We start from the raw sequence: 19,384 nt of genomic DNA on the forward strand, positions 1-19,384 counted from the left end.
TCTGTCATGTTGTTTGCATCTTAGGCAGACATTTAGCATCAATGCTGGTGTTTCTTATGCCAATGATCACAGCCGATATCTCGATAACATTCTGCATTATTTCATTTTAATCCATTGCGTTGAACAGCCGCTGTGATGAAGGTCCACCCCCTGTGTTTTTCTTTTATCCCACCCTGATTCCCCAAGTCTGCTTGCTTTCTTCTCGTCTCTCTCTGTTTCTCTATTTCACCCTCTGACAGACATGCAACAGCCCTTTGCGGGACATTACGTCATTATGCCAGCTGTTGATGTCACCCTTGGGTCTTTTTAATTTAGGGATTTCCGCTGGGTGAGATGAGGGGGAGCCCCATTACCTCAGCCCACAGCCACATGAAGAGGCCCTCCGTGGCAGAACCAGGCTGGGACGAGCTCATAGCAGGGCTAGGAAAGAACAGGCCAAGACAGGGCTAGGGAGGAACCCCAGGGACCGGGTGCTGCAGAGTGATCTGTGAACTTTAAGGACCTGTACCTGAGGTGTTATCATTCATGTCAGCCAGGCAAATTAGCGATGCTGTTTTCCCGACTGCCGTGCAACTCCCTGTGCCCGTGACAGCATGTCTGTGACTTGCAAGCACTGCTGCGATCCCTTGAGCTCTTAAATGCAGCCTTTCAGCAGCTCAGAATTTCCTTCCTTTCAGAAGGGATCAAATGTTCCACTAAAGATTGACTATCTCTCATTCTTTCAGTCCTCAAGGCTTTAAGTGGGAGTGAATACTGCCATCCATGTCATTGATTTCGTAGGGTGCCAAAGTTTTCCTCTTGATGTCAGCCTGGGTATGGTTTAGGAAGAAACCATTTAATTTAACACATAAAGGCTTCCATAAATTGCAATTGTTGTTCTCTAGTGGTGTGAAAAAGAGCTTTAGCATTTTTGTGCAGACTGTCTTTTAAAGCATCTTTGTGAAAATTTCTTTTTCTTTTTTGCTTTTGGTTTGAGGTCACACACTTTAGGTTGTCTTTTGGGTAGATATGATAACACTGAGTTATTTATCTACTATTTAATTTAAAAAAATTAAATCTAAATATAAGTAGGCCCTTGTAATGGCAAAACCCCCACCAAACTACACTTGAATATATCAGAAAGCTTTGGTGATTCTGTAATAGTTAATGCCTTAAATTGTCTCTACTGCTTCTGCATGCACTCAGTGTGATTGAGTAATTTTGCCTCATTTACATCATTTCTAAAGAAAGTTCAGTAAGTCGTACATCATTCCCAGATTCATTGTTTGTGTACTTTGTGCTCGTGCTTCTGGAGTGTGCATTGTAGCAAGTACTGCAAAGAAAAAATATTGCTAACCCCTTGCTCTCTCTCCTTTTTTTTTTGCAGTATCATCCTCTGTCTCTTTGCAACACAAGTGAGGATGAACGACAAGAGAGTGACTTCATCACCATCGTCAAACTGGAGCACAGGGTACATCACTGTCTGCCACTGCCCGACAAGGTATGGATTGCGCACACTGACACACAGGTGGTGTTGAATTTAGCTTTTTTATTGTTTGTTTGTTTAATGGTCTGAGAAACTCCTCTCTCCGTGACCCCTTTCCTTGTCTCAGACGTGGCAGCAGACAGATCGACCGTACTGCCATTTCGTCTTGCCTCCAGCACCCCTCCCGCTCTCTGACTTTAAAGAGATGATCCTTTATTTGGCAGGAGCCTGATGTTTTGTCCAGTACAGTGATCTTTTTGAGTGAGGGCCTGGACAGGAGGGGGTGGGCTTAGCTCAGCGCTGCTATGTAGCAAGTGGCATCGAGCCCTGGCTTTGGATGTAAGGCTTTCAAGCCCCAGCTGTCACTAGTCAGATCCCAGCCAGCCAACCAGAACCAGACACTGAGTGTTCTCCATTTCTGCTTCTCTCTAATATGAACGCAGCCAGAACTCCATAGAGTCCACCGACAGTGGTTCAGATGTATGTGTAACTTTGACGGAGGTGACCTAAATCTCCCTTGTGTTTAAGCATTCTACCATACACACTGGCTGGCATACCCTGACTTTAAAATAGTGTGATTTAAAACTGTTGCTATTTTTTCCCCCGTTTTTCAAGTGGTGACAAATTAGCAGGCAGGAGTATAGTTAAGCGCCTGCCTTTTTTTAGCTTGTGTTTTCTTTTCCCCTAATTTAAAGCCATGTTTAGGAGCTGCCCGCCGTGGCGACGATGTAGAGACATTCCCACATTCCCCGCTCCTTTCTTCCTCCTCCTGTTTGCTCCTCCGGTGGGAACCAAATCGGAGAAAGAGGGGTGTCATTCCAGGCTGACTGCAGAAAACAGTTCTGATTAAAGCCTTAATGGCAACACTGTGTTGTCCCATAAACAAAACATACTCTCCTCCCTCATGCAAAAGTATCCGGGAACAAAAGGCCGCCGCTTCCGAGTGCTTTCTTCCTCCCTGCAAATCGCCTTTGAGAAGCAAGGGAAAGAGGAAGGAGAGAAGTGTGTGTGTGTGTGTGCTTTGTATGGCTTGTCTGGAAAGTATGTATTGCACTAAACTCCACTCCAGCCACCTGCATCCTCGTTTTCATAGCACGATTCAAAGCTTTTGGTCTGGTGGATTTATTGGGGATTCAGCATGCAGCTGCTGAGAAGTTTGCTCTTGGCCTTTTGAAGGGATGAATCAGATATTTGGGGATGTGCGGTGCTGGGTCAGCCATGGTCTCTGGATGGGCCTTGTTTACAGCTAAGTCTGAGTGTAAACCCACCTCGGCGATCTATAGATACTCTGACGGCCGCAGAGGGTTCGTATTGCACCACGCACACTCAGAATAGAGCGTAAAGCAAACAAAGTGACGCTCTAAACCCCGAGGGATAGCATTTCATTGTTATTCCTTGTTTTTATTTTGGTTTTCAGGGATTCTTATATCCAACCTTGCAGGGAGATTTCCTTGTTGATTTGCAGCAGTTCGCGCTGCCTCATTCAGTGCATCGAAACAGCTTGGAAAGTTTATGCTGTGATACTTCCAGCATTGCTGACCATCTCTCAAATACATTCATGAACTTGTATGACGTGAAGAAGAACATGTGTGCCTCTACCTCAGTGGTTTAAAGTCTATGTTAAAAGTACAATGCTGTAAAAATCAGGGTCATTTTCCCTTGATTGTTACTCAGTGCAAAACAAAAACTGATATTGGGAAACCTTGTATGCTCATTTCCATTATGTCATAGGAGTGTGTGACTGACAGACTAAATGAACAAAAAAAGCTGATGTTTTACGGGAATATGTACAAAGAGCGACGAGAGAAAGGCAGCAAGGTTCTCTGACGTGGAGGCACTGAAATATAGGAGAGGGTGGTTAGATCCAGAGCTGCACGGGTGGCTGAAGGTGAGTATGAATTTAATCAGTTTAGGCTTACTTGCCTGTGGGGGTTAGGGATAGAGTCAGCATCTATCTGAATGGTGGGATGCATGAAAGGTTCCAGATTTCCCAAACTGGTGATTCCAGGAATCCAGGAGTGACAGCAGGCAGATGAGTCCCATGAGTAGTAGCGTTTTTCCAGGAGTTTCCAAGCAGGCTTGGTGAATGTTAGCAGGTGCAGCCAGCATCCAGTAGATTACACTGCAGGTGAGGTTAATTGAAAGCGAGAAAACTAGTGAGACAAAAACATTAACAGCGAGAGACAAGGAGACCTCATTAGTACTGTGAGGTAGCTGATGAATTTTTGGGTTTTCATGAGCTGTATGCCAAAATCATCAATATTAAAACAAAAGGCTTGAACTACTTCAGTTGTGTGTAATGAATCTAAAACATATGAAAGTCTAATGTTTATCAGTACATTACAGAAAATAATGCACTGTATATAAAGAGCCAAGAGCCCCCCCACCCCACCCAAAAAAACCAAAAAAACTTCTACATACAGTGACTTCATTATATGAGACTTTGGCCAAGCAGTGTAACAGTACATATACAACATAAAACAAAGAAAGCTAGAACGAGGTCAATTTCATAAATTATTAAGAATGATTAATTATTATGATTTTTTTTTTAACATTTTAATTGAACATAGAGATGAGGGTTTTATTCTCAACCCTTATAAACTGAAATATTTTAACAGCTTCTTGTAGGAGTTTTTCAGCCTGACTTCACCGTCTGCCATGTATTGGTTAAAAAATGTTTCTGTAAAATAAAAATAAACTCTGCAACTCTGTTTCAGAGGGTATTCTTCAAATGAGTCTGCCATGCCACACCAGTATTGTTTCTACAGTAGCCCAGATTGGACAAACCAAATACCTTCTTGAGAGGGTTGTTTTTGAATTTGTGTGAGGGTACTACTGTAGGTTCTCATTTTGCAAGGACAGGATGAGGTGAGAGGTATTAAGTTGGTTGCAGTATGCAACCTCACCACAAGATACCACTAAATCCCACATGCTGCATTTTTAATAGCTGAAAAGGATTTTCAGTGTAGGCAGAGACAGTGTATTAATGGTAAATTGAGCTGTTCTGAATCAGTAAGTTCATTAGTAAGTTCGTTATCCCTGCAACACACCTGTTCAACGTGAACCCCACCTCTTGCCCTATGGCAGCTGGGAATGGCTCCAGCCTGCGCCACGACCCCGAATTGGAAAAGTGGAATTAAATGGATGGATGAACTTTACAAAGTGAACTTAAACATGTTTAATAGAAGTTATAAAAAAGGGGGAAAGCTTTCTCTTTGTACAGTTATGTCCCATCCATCTGTTGCAGCTATTTGCAAATGTCTGAATCAGAACTGTTCACTGCTCCAGTGGTTTTGCATCATTGCAAAATGCGAAACAAGCAGAGGCCACAAGCTCTCTCTTCCTGCATGTTGTGCTATGGTAGAAGCAATCTGTTTGCTGTCTGCTTGTTTCACTTTACACTGAAGCCATGGAAAGGCTCTCAGGCTTAAGTCACAGGGCAACACGTGATTCAGAGAAAAGGCACTGCGGTGGTGCCAGGAGTACTAGACTAAACTCCACACCAAGCTTAATTTACTCTGAATAAATGCTGTAATCTGTGCTTTTTGAAAGTGCGGATATTCTCCCACTCAAACTTCACCTCTGTGAAACACGATGAACACGAAGTGGTTTTGTGAAAACAGCTCTTACAGTGATTGAGTTTGGCCCATGTCTGGACTTGTTGACTCTCATAGAAAGCCTTGCTTATTGATTCTGCTCCTCTCAGATGAAAAGGCTTCTTGGCCTGATTGTTCAGTAATCCTGTTTTCTTTAACTGGGGCTTTTATATATGTATGTGTGTGTGTGTGTGTGTGTGTGTGTGTGTGTGTGTGTGTGTGTGTGTGTGTGTGTGTGTGTGTGTGTGTGTGTGTGTGGATGCGTATTACTAGGCCACATGAATTCAAGTATGTTTTTGCAAATTTTATCTGGCACAAACACAATGCCAGTCAGATGGGTCAAGAGTCAGGTGACACTGACTGTGTTTGCCTAATGTAGTGAATCGCCTGGCATCAGTTTGATTATACTGTTTGTGACTGGTGCTCGAAAAATATATGATAGCAACATCGTTCTGTGGATCATTGTGCTTGTCTGTCAGTCTCTCTACTACTTTGGTCTAACTGAAATATGCCAGAGGGCAGCATTAACAATACATTAAATATGTTAATGTTAGGAAGACAATAAGCAAATGTTGACCTGCTAATATATAAAAATTGGGGTAAACCCATATACTGTAGCTAAAAGATGGACGTAGCCACCACCACAAAATAGTAGAATTTCACTCAGTAAAACCGAAGCACAGATGGACAGTTCGGACAGTTTTAAACCTCATAGCGGGTCATAAAATTTCCCAGATAGTGCAATTAAAATGCTCCAATGACACCAACCCTATAAAAACAGAGGGGACAGTCAGTGGAGGTGAAGCTAGCGACTGTGTAGTTCTTTTCACCTGTATTGTGAGTTAGAAAGTACTGATCTTGTAATTCCAAGTATATATTTTTTCTCACTTGGTGGCTTTTAACAAGAGTTAAACTACATGATGTGGATGCAGTTTAAGTGAAGCTTTTACTGGAGACTAAAGGTGGTCAAGCATATCCTTCCAGTGTAATGGGACGAGCCAAAAGAGAGTTTGTTGTTCTCATATCCAGTTTTACTATGGTGCACCTCTGATTTTTCTTGGTATCAGGTGGGATCAGGAGGAATACATTACCATGCATACATACATTAAAATTGGGTGTGCTAGGCTTTTATCCCCTTTAAGTACAATACCGTCCCCGTGATGACTCACTGCCAGTTTGGGAATTCTATAGTGAGCTTTTCTCAGAGGAAACATGTGGGAACTACTGCAACTCAGGTGTACCGACATGAGCATTCACCTTTTTGAATACACTGAAAATGCCATTTTTATTTGTCCTCACAATAATTCATTTAAGTCCGGCAGTGTGTATACTGTATTCACACATGAACGGGAACTAAATGCAGTGCTAAAATGATTCTCTAACTTGAACTCTTTTTATATACAAAAAAAACCTCCAAAACATTGCTGACAGTCTGAGTAATTAAATATGTACTTGTTATCTTCAGATTGTGACACAAACCTGATCCTGGAAGTTATCCACCACAAATAAATAAAAACTTTAAAAATAACACTCTTTTGCCTGTGGGGAACAGCGCCTATAAAAATGAACCCTGAACCCTCTCTGTCGCATCATGTTGGTGATCGCAGCAACATGTCTACCTCCAGGCGACAATTAAAGACTTTTTAAGGAGAAGCTGATGTGTGCAGCTGTCGTCCTGGTTACCTCCTGTTTGGAAGGAGGGAAGGAGTTGTAGGAATGGATGGTCCTGAGGGAGAGAAGTTTTAATTGATCTAGGATTTTTCTTTTCTTTTTTTATGAGACTGTGTGAACTGCTTCCAGTGTGTCAGCATAGAGCACGCCCCATGACTTGCAGTAGAGCCGGCGGAATAATAAATCAAAAACGACATGCTTGAAGTGCACAAAACCAAAAAAGGTTTCTGCGGTTATTTTGAAACACCCTGGTGCTTGTTGCACCGAATTTTAAGTGGAAGCACCGTGTATAATTGTGGCTTGATAGTGTGCAAAACTACTGGTGTGAGAAGGCAGTGGATACCTGCAACCTTCGGGTTTCTGTAGAGTCACTGAAGCTGTCAGAGTGGATAGAGAGCTGGCAAGAATCGCTCATGAATAAAGGGGTTTGTGGGATTTTATGGAGGCTTACATTGGTTCGACTTAACCAACTAAAGTAACCAAGAGCAGATGGATTATGGAACAGATGTGCACAGACTGTGGGACCGAGATTGCGGTGCATCATAGGCTGCTGTCTCCTTATTTTCATCCAGGCTTCTGCTCCTCCTGCTATCTATACTAAGTCACCAGGACACCTGGAGCAGTACTTTCACACCTATCACCAACAATAAAATACAGCCTTTTGATTTGTTATATTTAATAAGAGGTAGATTAGCCACAGAGTCCAAAATATTTTTTGCTAGCAAGCTCTGCATGTGTTTAGTCTGCTCTAAAGCTATTAACATGTTTAACACTGGGTATATGGAGTTGACTCACTTTTGGAGACAGCCTAAATTGACATCAGAGAAACTGAAATTTTTCTGCAGTTTGCTGATCAGGAAAGGTAAATAAAATATGAGAATAAATAAATTTTCTCCATGTTTTCGGTGCTTACAGACTTACTAGTAAGTGCTTGTTATATTAAGCTATTTTTCTGTGTTCTGTTCACAGAAAAATGAGATAGTATTAAAAAAAATAAAAAATAGAATATTAAAAAAGTTACATTTGGGTCGTAATGACCACTGAAGTTTGGTTTGCTTATGGGACTCAGTTGCCAGCATTAGAACTTCAGTTCTGTTGCTATTGAGGGATTTCATAAAGAATTGGTGACAGTATAATGCCATAAACACTCGTCTTGTGTCCTGAACTTTCAGACCAGGAAGTGTAGTCTCAGTAAAAGGAAGCATTTTGAAAACAAGGGAAACCCACTAATGGAAGAATGAGTTGTGGTTTCTGTCTCCTTGTGTGTTATTCTCTGTAGGGGTCAACGCTGACTTCGGGCGTATATGTTTTTTGAGCAAAGACGTTGGCTGGAAGTGCAGTGGCAGCTGCCTTTATCTGCTTTTACTTTGGCAGCCGAGTCCAACATCTCCAGCTCATCTGAGACAAGTAGAGGAGGAGTAACACAGAGGAACATCTGGAAAAAAGAGGATATTTCAGCTTTTGAGAGTAAATGCAAAAAGCAGCAGGTACACAATGGACATTTTGGCTGGTATGAAATGCGTCATCGTTAGCAGACTTCTGGATTTGCTTTGATTTCTCTCCCATGAAAATTCATTATTTGCCTGTCTGTGCCAGACAGTTGCTCGGTTGCCTTCAAAGGGATAAACTTTGACTTTTCTGTTTCCTTCTTCAGCTACTCAAAGCTGGATACCAACTTTTGCAACCTTGGCCATACATTACAAGCCGACCGGCAAGGACTGTGCACCTCTTAAACCTGTTGCATGCAGCTTAAATTTTTGTCTTTTATTCTTTGAAGCACACAAAAACACCGACAGTGTCACATTTTTACTGCTTCCAGTTTGAGATAAACTCTAAATCACAACATAAAAAGTCTGGAAACCACGCGGGGACAGTTCAAAATCAGTTTTTCAGTTGTCAATGCAAAAGACACAGGGCTGTTTTTTCCTGTTATCCTTAGGGTAATATTCCATCAGCTCATTGTGAGATAGGTTTACAGGGCTTTGATCATTTCATCTTTAATGTGAGTGCTTCAAAAGTAATATAGAATTAGCTTTGGGCTTATCTCCAACAAGACTCCCTTTTATCAGGCAGCACAGTGAAAGGGTGGCCTTGTTACTGTGCAGTCTTGCACTGTTAAACATCTCAAATATTTCTCCAGTTTTGACTGTTCGCCTTTTCAGGTACACCACACGCACAAACCCACACTGCACTCTATCCGATTCTTTATTTTTTGAAATGATGGGATTTTTAAAAAGTGACTACGTTCCTGTCTTTGTGACCCAGATGCCTCTGTTTTCTCCTCCCTTTTCCCCATTGCTAAAGTTAGGCCATGTCTTTGTTCACCACATCACTGTGCAGATAAATCAGTAGGAAGTATTTAGTTTTGAGTCCGCTGCCGTCTTTTAGGTCAGTGCACTCATTACTGTGGTCATGATGTAATTTGTACTTTGATAAGCCCGTCTCCAAGGATTTCATTTATTTTGTCTTTGAGACAGATGGTGTTCTGACTTCGTTGCTATTTGCCTGAGCCACAGTCCTCTGTCTCTCGTTCCTTTCATGATAATGCAAATGTTAAACACTCGCAGGGCTTTTAATAAGGCCAAACAATGGGCACCTTTGTCAGGCCGTTCCTTTAATCCACCTACACAAGCAGAATCATGACTCCACTGCCCCCCCTCCTCCAAACTGTGTTAACATCAGCTGCAGTTGGCTTTCTTAGTATGGTGTTGTTTCATCACAGGAAGAAAGGTTTTGTTTGCACCTGCGTACTAACTGCGTCTGTATGAAATGAACTATGTCAGACCATGTGACGTAGACACATTCCAGTTATTGGTTGTGTTAACAATCAAGAATTGGCTAAAATGGACAGGATGTACACAGTTTTTCCATAATAAAACATTTTCAAAGTTTTGGGGGTTTATTGCCATAATATCAAAGTAAATAAGCTATTTGGGAAAGTAAATGCTCAAAAAATGTTAGGATATTGTTGATACCAATAATGTTGCAAAGTTGCTGAAGAAAACAGTGTTGTTAGTCAGCTGCAGATGAAGCTGCTAGTTTGCAACTGTCACGGTACAGGGTCGTGTGACCCAGTGTTTGAGTTTTATGTATTTTTTTGTATTCATTTTCAATCTAGTTAAATTCTAGGTTGCTGTTCAGACCTTATTTCTTAGTTATTTCTGTCATCTCCGCCTGTACTCAGTCTCCCTGGTTCCTGCGTCTACGTTTCATGTCTATGCGGTTAAGTTCATGTCATGTTTCATGTCTATGTGGTTATGTTAAGTTCATGTCATGTTTTATCTCCATGTCTATGTCTCCGTGTTTCCTGTTTTATTTTGTAAGAGTCCGGTGTTCTTTGTTCATTGTAGTTGGTGTTACTCTCCCCTGTATTGTCATTATGTTTCATCTGAGTCAGCTGTGTTCTCATGTGTCTCCACTTCCCTTGATCACCATATTTGTGTCTATTTAAGTCCTCGGTCTTCCTTTGTTCGTTGTCGCGTCGTCTGTGTACTTCCCCTCTGGTCAAATTAAGTGTTTTTCAGGATTCTGTGCAGTTCATGTTTGCCATTTGGTTTATGTTGTTTTTCATGCAGCCGCACGATGAGGTTCCGTGCAGGTCATGTTCATGTCTGTTTCGTCATGCCATTTGGTTCACAGTTTTCATGCATCTGCACAGCATTCTGTTCACAGTGATCATAGTTATGCCTTTCAGTCAGGTTAGTGTTTTTCCAGTTTAGGTTTTTGGTTAGTTGCAGTCTCTGTCCCTGTTATGTTTTGTCTACTCCCTTCTGCATCAGCCCAAAATAAAGGCTCGTTTTCAGTTTAAGTTCACTCCCGTCTCCTCACCTGTGTTCGCGCCTGGGTCCACCACACACACTCTCCACACGCTCTGCCCCCGCTGGCCGTGACAGCAACTGGTGTTGTCCTTTTGACAGTAAATTGAACCTGTAGACTGTATATAAAAGATGGAGCTACTGTGACTTAATTCGTTGAATTTCACTAATCAAAACCTGAGCATAAACGTCTTGGAAGGTCTGTGCTTCAAATTTTCTACCTATAGGGTTGATATAAAGGTAGAAAGTATGCATAGAGGCCATTTAAAGATTTGTAGTTTTTGGGACTTACTGGCGCTTTGTTTAGTCACACATGGTGCAGTTTGGGTGAAGCGCACACTGCCAGACAACGATTTATGTTGTATTTGGTTAGTCATGTGCACTAGCTAGTTTTTTTGGGATACAAGTGAGCACCATTAACACTTGAAAATGAAAACTCTGCATCATTTAACCTGTCATTTTTCTGCAGAAAATTGCACTCTTCTGTTTGTAGTTTAGCACAGCAGGATAAACAATACTACAGCTACAGGTTGAACGTGCATAGCTTCTGATTCTGTGACTTGACGGTGACTGCTCTGTCAAAAATAGGCAGACATGTCACTTGTACTTTATGCTTTATAAGAAAAAGGATGATCTTTGAGTTTGTCTGCATGATAGATTGTGTTATTTTGCACCTTTGAAGTGGTTAAGCATGACATTTTAGAGGACAACACTATGCTTTTTTCCAGTATAAAGCACTGTCATTTTGGTCTGTGCACCCTTCCTTTTTGCAGAGCCATACTCAGGCTCGCTCTCTGAGTAAATGGTCAGCAACTGTACGATAGGACAAGGGAGGAAGCCGAAAACAAATTCTGAGAGGGCAGATCTGCAGCTGTTCCAAGGACAGGAAAATACTTTGATAAGGGAACATGGCTAATGAGTCCATGGCTGGACTCATTAGCCTAACATTTAAATGTTGTATTTATACTTTTCTGTTATACTGTGCCGTCAGTGCTGGTGCTTCCTCACTGTTACCTGAAAGAAATTTCCACCTGAGGTTGCCGTCTGGTTAGTATTCCACACACAAGGTGGGATATGTGGACAGGGGAGTAGCAGTATCTATACTGTTTAGTGGTGCACTTTAATACAAGTTTCTGTCCATCAGGGTGACAGATTAGAAAGCTCTGGAACAAGCCTTAATTGTGTGTGTGTTTGTGTGTGTGTTGGGGGTGGTGGCGGGGGTGGGGGGCTTTGTGGGCTGCCTAACAATGAGAAGAATACTTCAGGTTTCCTTACTTAATGGGAAAGTGCATTCCTTTTTTCTTTGTCACCACTTCAAAAACAGGTGGTGTGCTTTACATTTCACAGTCACGTGCGGATTTTGAAATGGTGATTTGGTCGCCTGCAAGAGGCTGAAAACACTTGTTCAAGTGAGCAGGTGGGACAAAAAAAGGACATCAGGACATGGTACGGATTAGGTCCTCTAATCTTACCTGGGAACGGTATGAAAATGGGCTGGGTTCTTAGTGAGACACTTTTGACTTCTTAATTAATCAAGGAAGTCTGCAGATAGGTGAAAGCTGAGTAGTTGTTTAAATTGGTGCAGCATTGGGAAGCAAGCGGGAAGAATTTCATGCATATTACTGTCTGCAGGTACCTGGAAATTTTAGCTTGACAACAAGAAAAGTCTGAGGTTAGACATTCTCACAGATGTCAGCATTGTTGCTGCTCAGCTCAGTTCACCGTTGTCATCACCTCTGCCACAGAGGTGCGAGTAATTCGCCTGCCTGCCTGCTGCCTGCTGCTCTCTCCCCGCTGGTTCTCTCACATCTTGTCGGCTTTCTAAGACGATGCCAGCGTTGCTAAGCTAAACACCGACCCTCCCTCCCAACATGCACATAAGATCTGGAAGATGTTCTGTTTGCTTTTAGCTGCGATGTGCTTTGAGTGGCCACCGATTAGCAGCTTGTTGTCCCACTTTCTCACTTTCCTGCCCTTCCTATTTTCGCTCCCCTCATTGAAATGATAGAGGGGCTGTGTCCTGGCCCGGCTTGGTTACTGTAGGCATGTGGTGCTAACACAACCTTTGTGGTCCAGTTGGAGTTTGTCGTTAATGGCACCGCAAAACTTTTGTACCCAAACAGTGAGATGTCCATAGAGATACACCGCTCTAAAATAGGAACAGGTGGATTCTCAAATATTTGTGGATGTGTGAGGATTGTAAAATATGTCCCTCTTAGCAGGGTCTGCCTAATATTCCTGACTTATATATTTGTATGAAAAGTGGAAATGCAGACTTGGTTGCTCTTTTATATGTTACACAGAGGGAAATGGGGACAAACTTCACTAAGTATTACTCACATAAGCAAGTCTTTAACTCTAAATACTTGGTGCATGCATTAAAAAAGTAACCTGGTAACAACCCTGGAAAAAGCAGTAATGACCCTGAACATGTCACAGCAACCTGAAAGAAGACATGAAAGTGAGCCGTCATGCAGAGTGAATAAACAGTACAATTTCACAAATCTTTTTTTGCAAAGGCTATAGTTAATGATGCTAACAAAAGAACAAACATCCAAGAGATCCAGTTTAGTGACTCTCATTATCGGAGGTGAGGCCTTCCAGATTGATTGCCTAGACCTCTCTGTGTCTCGCCTGTCAATCTAAGGGGCACGCCCCCAGTCCCCTTTGTCTAAAATCATGTATTTACCAAACAGTTGTTGTGAAAAGGAAAATTAACCAAGAGAGGCTAAAATCATTTATTGGATCAGCCTGTAAACATGCTTTTAAGTTCTCCAAAGATGGCCTTTTAAAATGGGGACTCTGTGAGGAGTGACTCACTCTTTTTAGCAACTGCAGTTTGTGCCACTTTCACACTGGCTTTATTTCTGCTTGAAGAACCCCGCTAGCAAATTTTAGCAGAAATCACAAATAACTGGATTGTCTTTGATTTCTGGGTTTAATTACAATAGACCTATCAATGTGAAGAACGGGCACATGTTTTTGTAAATTACACCTGCTTCAAAGCACCTTAACTGCTCTCACCAGCTGCTGCTCCATTACTTAACTGTGTGTTCAATGGGCCAAACTACGCCAACAAAACTTCCTGCATGCACCTGCTACTGGTACTTGGTGGATCCTTATGCCACTGATCAAAATTCATTTAGTCTGTTATTTCAAGCTTACTGAGCTAATTGCATTTGCTTTTTAAAAAAACAACAACAAAAAAAACCAAATCACTTTGCTCTGTGAAATCAGCTGAAAAGCATGTTTCCATCAAACCAGGTTGAAATTTTTTACATACAAGTGAAACTTAAAATCGGTCCAATTTTCACATTAAGCAATGCATCTCAGCTTCTGAACTTAGGGCTGCTCAATTAATCGAATTTTAATCACGATTACGATCTGGGCTTTCCACGATCATTAAAAATGACTGAGCCGATTATTAGCACCTCCTGCATGCTTTACTCTCGCGCTGCTCCGTGTGGCAAATCGAGCGCACCTCTCTGCATTTCGAACACGCGTCACAACAATTAAGAGGACCCGAGGAAAGCTCAGAAAGCTAAGCAGAAATTATTTGGAGAGGAGAGTGACTGCCGTTGGTTGAAAAGAGAGGTAAAAAAAACTTCAGTGGTGTGGAAACATTATGGGTTCGCGGAGTCAGACGTGGATCAAGTAGACATAGTGTGTAAACTTTGCTACAGTGTAGTAGCTGCACCACAGAGCAACACTGCAAAGGTCACTAAACATAGATGTTTACATTTTTCATTTATTTCTTATATTGCAAACATTTGCACTGTTATCAGTATTTGCACACTATTTTATATTATTTTTTAAAGTCATTATTCAATACATTGTTATTGTTAACCCTTTAAAGCCGGTCAGAGCAGCATGCTCCGTTTTGTGTAACTATTTTTAAATCCCTGTAGAACCGGAACCATGTAAGCTAGCGCAATAATTTTTGTGGCATATGAAACTGGAGGAGTTGTACTTACATCTTATGCCATCAGCTTGTCCTCGGCCACGGTTTCCTTCCACATAAAGCTTTGCAAAAATTGCATAAAAAGCGCTTGCAGGAACAAAAACATAATATTCCAGAAACACGCTTTGCCAATCCGATCAGCTGTTTGTAACACTTCCCACACTGTCAACGTGAACTTTCGCATGTCCGCCATTTCCTGCCCGAAACCGGAAGTGACGTCATTTTCGCGGGAAATGTAGTTTTTTTTTTTATTTGTAGGCCTTAAAAGCCTATACTGGTGTTTTTATAAGTCATGTTTGACTTTTCTGAATAGTTTCTGGGATGCTTAGAACTCGAATTGCACTGCTGGAAATAGTTTATTTTGATGCACAAGCTGTTTTCTTTGCAAATTTGCATCATAGGATTGTTTTTTTGTTTTTCCTGCAGTATATAAAAATTGCTGTATCTCCAAAATAAAACTACGAAGACACTCAAAATAAATTTCCCGTTGTTGTAAACTATTTTTGCAACTTTTTTGTATTTAAAGTTTTGAGGGATAAACCTCTTAAATTTCTCCAAGTAGAAATATATGTAAAAAAAACAAAAACGGCTTTCAATTTTTTGGTAGTTTATTGCACTTTTTTGCAATTAATGTAGTTACTATGGACTTAATGCATACATATTATTAGAATATGGGCTATAACAGTTGTATTGATGTATAGCAACTTGAAATGCTCCCACAAATGGCACTACAACATGTAAAAAAATAATATAAGCTCTGGCGGACTTGGTTCTATGGTAGGTCTTAAAGGGTTAAATAAATATTGTCAAATAATCGAGATCTCAATTTCAGTGAAAATAATCGTGATTATAATTTTTGCCATAATCGAGCAGCCCTATTCTGAACACACTTGTTTACTAATAAAGCCATCTAATATATTCCCTGTAAGATAAGGCAGGGAAAAGAACGTGCATTTTAACTTGCACGTGCATCATACATTTCCCCCATATTAGCATCTATGCACGCTAGGCTGTTTATGTGCTGCCTGAGGGCAAAATTCGCCTACCTTTCACATGTCTCCCGATTTTAAGGAATGAAAAGTGTTTGCGTCTCAAAGCGTTCATATTAGGGCAGCACATCTCTCACTTGTCACTTCAGTGGGAGCGTGTGAGGGTCAGGGTTTCATCGGGCTGTCGCTGGCACGCATGATGTGACAAAAATGCTGTGCTCAAAATAGGACGCCGTGTCATGCTTGCACAGAATGACAGAGCCCAGATAATGCTGCACTGTGCCAAATTTCTGTTATTAAAATGCCAACCACTTGGGAGACACCTTCAGTTGGCTGCTAAGAAGGGAAGGTGGGAGATGGTGTGGAGTTCCTTATCAGTTGAGATTTTTGGCGTTGCAGGCAAGAGTTCATCCTGCGTCCTCACTGAAGAGGTTTTTCCACATGAGGATGGCAAATAGGATGATGAGTGCTTAATGGCCCTGCAGTTACAACTGTACTATATCACTGCCTCTCCCTGATGAATGAGGTGTTCATAGGGCAGTAACTTATTATTACTGCAGTATTAGTCCTTTGATCTTCCAGCAGTTTTGAATCCTGGAGTTTTTTAGAAGGGTGGCTCGTCAAAATAGCTTAGCAGATGCGTTCGGGCCTGGTCTTGCCCCCGCTATGGGGAGAGGAGGCCTGGAGGTGTGCAGAGGCACCAATGTGCAGGAAAACCTGACTACAGAGACGCTGCATTTTGGTCCGTCTTGTTTGAATGGATCAAAAAAGTCGTTTATTATCGTATATTGTGGTTTATATTTATTTGGAGATTGATGATTCTTGTGTCTGCTGCAGAAGGTTTTATTGTGAAGGGGAAAGCCCGCTTTTATCTTCAAAGACCGCGAATATAAAGGTGCTGTCCTTGAATCCCTGCTAAGGAGCCCCAATAAACCACAAGATGTCATTCTTGCCAGGGCATTCCTCTATTAATGACAAAGGCGAATGGTAAGTCTCAGAGTGAAACATGAAGAGGGAGAAGAGAAGGGAGCAGAGGAGGTGAATGGGTTGATTTAGGGGAGTGGCAGGCGAGGCCCAGAGGGCGACCCTCGATGACCCTGACTGTGCCTGCTTCAAGGTCATGTCTGCCGCGTCAGAAGCAGGGCTGCTGGCAGAAAAATTTGTTGCTTTTGATTTTCCTCTTTCAAATCTTTTTTTTTCTTGTGCGGTCCCTCTGTGCTGCTCACATTCCCTCCTGTTTACCTACCTAATTCTCTTTCCACCATCCCATCCTCCATCGGCGTGTCTGGCACATCCCAGCTCTCATTGTGCAGGCTGAGCCATTGGCCCTCTTTAAGATCTGCATTAGAATGTTGTTTTTATATAGCAGCAAGCGGAGGCATGTGGAGTCTCTTTTGAACTGCTTAGCAAACAGATGGAGGTTTTTACGCTGCCTTTATGAGATTAAGTGAAACATTCCCATAAAACAGAAATGTCTCTGTGTCCCTTCACCCTGCTCACTCTCTCTCTTTCTCTCTCTCTCTGCCTTCCATACCTTTTTCTCTCTTCATCCTTGTCTCTTTTTTTTTCGTTCCCCTTATTTTTTTTTTCTGGCCCACTGCAGGCTTGGGCAAGGGCAGCCTGCTTCTGAAAGTGAAGTGGAAAGTAGACAGGTTTTTGTTACCAATAACTACTTCCCCAGGCAGGCGAGCGCTGAGCATCTCCCAGAGTTTAGACCACAGTGGCAAACAGGTCTTGTGAGTCTGACACTTCAGGCAGAGAGATAGAACAAGTTCTTTCTCTGCTGCAGTGTGAACCAGTTCAACTCTGGCTCAGGTTGGATAGGCTCAAACGAGGTGTCATTGCTCTAGTGATGACTAGAAATTTAGGAAAAAAAAAATTTCAACCCACAGGTTTAAAGTGAGTGTCTAGTTGTCTAGTGCAGCAGTCCCCAACCCCCGGGCCTTGGACCGGTACCGGTCCGTGAGTCGTTTGGTAGCGGTCCGCGAGAGTTGAGGCTCAGGTGTGAAATGTATGGTTTTCAAGGTTTTTATCGGTTTTCAGCGTTATTTTGTTATTGTTTTTATCGTTAACTCGGTTTTCCTGGGTCTTTTCATGTGTGTTATGAATAAATCTTCTTTTTTTTCGGTACCTGTACTAGTTTTATTTTGTTGTATTTATCCGCGACACCTTAAAGGCCGGTCCGTGAAAATATTGTCGGGCATAAACCAGTCCGTGGCGCAAAAAAGGTTGGGGACCGCTGGTCTAGTGTACTAGTTGAGTCACGCAGGCATTTTATATGTGAGCTGTCTAACATTACCAAAATGCATTTGTTTGTGGTGTGAGTAAACATGAAAAGTTCATGCTGTTATTGATACAGTAAGCGTTTAGTGTTTTTTCCTGGAGGACCAACTTAAAAAAATGTTTAAATATAGTTTTATCACAGTCCTCGTGACTTATTTTGAAGAGAAGCTAAAACCTGTTTGGTGGGTATTTAAGTGCCAGTTTTTTTTGTTTGCTGAAAAAGTCCCTTTTCTTCGCAGCCTTAATTTTCTGGCTTGTGTGACGTTAACTTGGGCCTTCTGCGTGCAGTCCTGCAAGGGGATGATAACCAACATGACCTTTGTGGCCCTCAAAATCCAACTGACCAGTGGTGATGTCCCATTTGTGCAACAACCCCCCCCCCCCCCAAAAGAAAAAAAACAAAAGACAAAAAAAACAATCTTTAACTCTGCTTGGATAATTTAAAGAAATGGCAAGCTTTCTTGTAGTAGTCTTCAAGAAGCTTGGGGAACCAGCAGAATGCAAAACCTGCATATCTGCTTTCATTTTGATCTCACCTGCATTTCACAACACTGGCCGAAATGGAGCACAAATTATGACAGATGTAGGGGGAGGCCCCTACAAATACCTGTAGAAACTCACTGTTGTACCTTTCTCCTGGCCTAATCTGTACATATTCTTAATTTCAACCAACTTGGATTCATCACTCCATCAGACCTGTTGCCACTGATTTTCTGTCCAGTTCTTATGGCATTTGGCATTCCTCAATCTTTTCTCAACGTTTCCCTTATAAATGGCTTATTGACAGTCACCCTGCCAATGAGAAGATTTCGAATGAGGCTTCATTGAACAGTAGAAAGATCAACTGACAGTCCTGATGCATCTCCTAGGTCCTTTGTCGAGTCTTTGCTGGATTTCTTTCCTGTGTTTTTCAGGATATGACTTTCAGATACTGCTCATTTGCTGTAGATAGTTTTATAGGCTGCCACTTCTTCTTTTGTCTTCTGCTTCTCCAGTTTTTGCAAAAATAATGAGGACTCACTGCACACCAGCTGAGATCCAGGTTTTTGGCTAATAGCTCCTTTGGAATCACCTTGTTGGTGCAAAAATACAATTTTATGTCTGTCAAACTGTGTTCTTTGACATTTTTCCTGAATTCAACTAAAGAAGTGTGAACAAACAATGATTTTTTTTTCCAACAGACTGCTGGTAATAAATTGGCAAAAGATACCATTTAAACTTGGTTCACTGTTAAGTCATCTTTTATGTGTATATATAACACTGGTTCATCCCTTGAGTTAGGAGCCTTTTTATTTTTGAATGATTCATAGGTCAGTTTTAAGTGGCTTAACAAACAAACAAAAATGAGCACTCTAAAAGGTTGGGCTGCTTAGAAGCAAAACATAAAGAAATGAGGGTCGGCTAAATATATGCATGTATCATATGTTATGTATTATAGGAATGATAAACACAACAATATAATATTGACATTGAGTGTTTTTGATGGGGGGGGGGTTATAGTCTTTAGCACATTAGCACATATTGCTGATGACATGTTAGAGGAATTGACTTTGTTCGTTTGGGTTTAAGTCATCCCTGAAAACGAAATGATTTCCATGTTTGTC

At 41.6% G+C, this 19,384-nt stretch overlaps 1 protein-coding gene across 1 annotated transcript in view; it reads left to right on the forward strand.

Annotated features, from left to right (window-relative positions):
• LOC120723244 (E3 ubiquitin-protein ligase RNF43) overlaps positions 1–19,384 on the forward strand; it is a 103,632-nt gene that overhangs the window by 70,046 nt on the left and 14,202 nt on the right. Inside the window, exon 7 of the mRNA XM_040014584.1 lies at positions 1,367–1,480. Within this exon, the coding sequence (XP_039870518.1) occupies positions 1,367–1,480 (114 nt within the window). The remainder of the gene's footprint in view (positions 1–1,366; positions 1,481–19,384) is intronic.

The sequence above is a fragment of the Simochromis diagramma genome, unplaced genomic scaffold (assembly GCF_900408965.1).
Source record: "Simochromis diagramma unplaced genomic scaffold, fSimDia1.1 OVJJ01000676.1, whole genome shotgun sequence".
NCBI classification, from domain to species: domain Eukaryota; kingdom Metazoa; phylum Chordata; class Actinopteri; order Cichliformes; family Cichlidae; genus Simochromis; species Simochromis diagramma.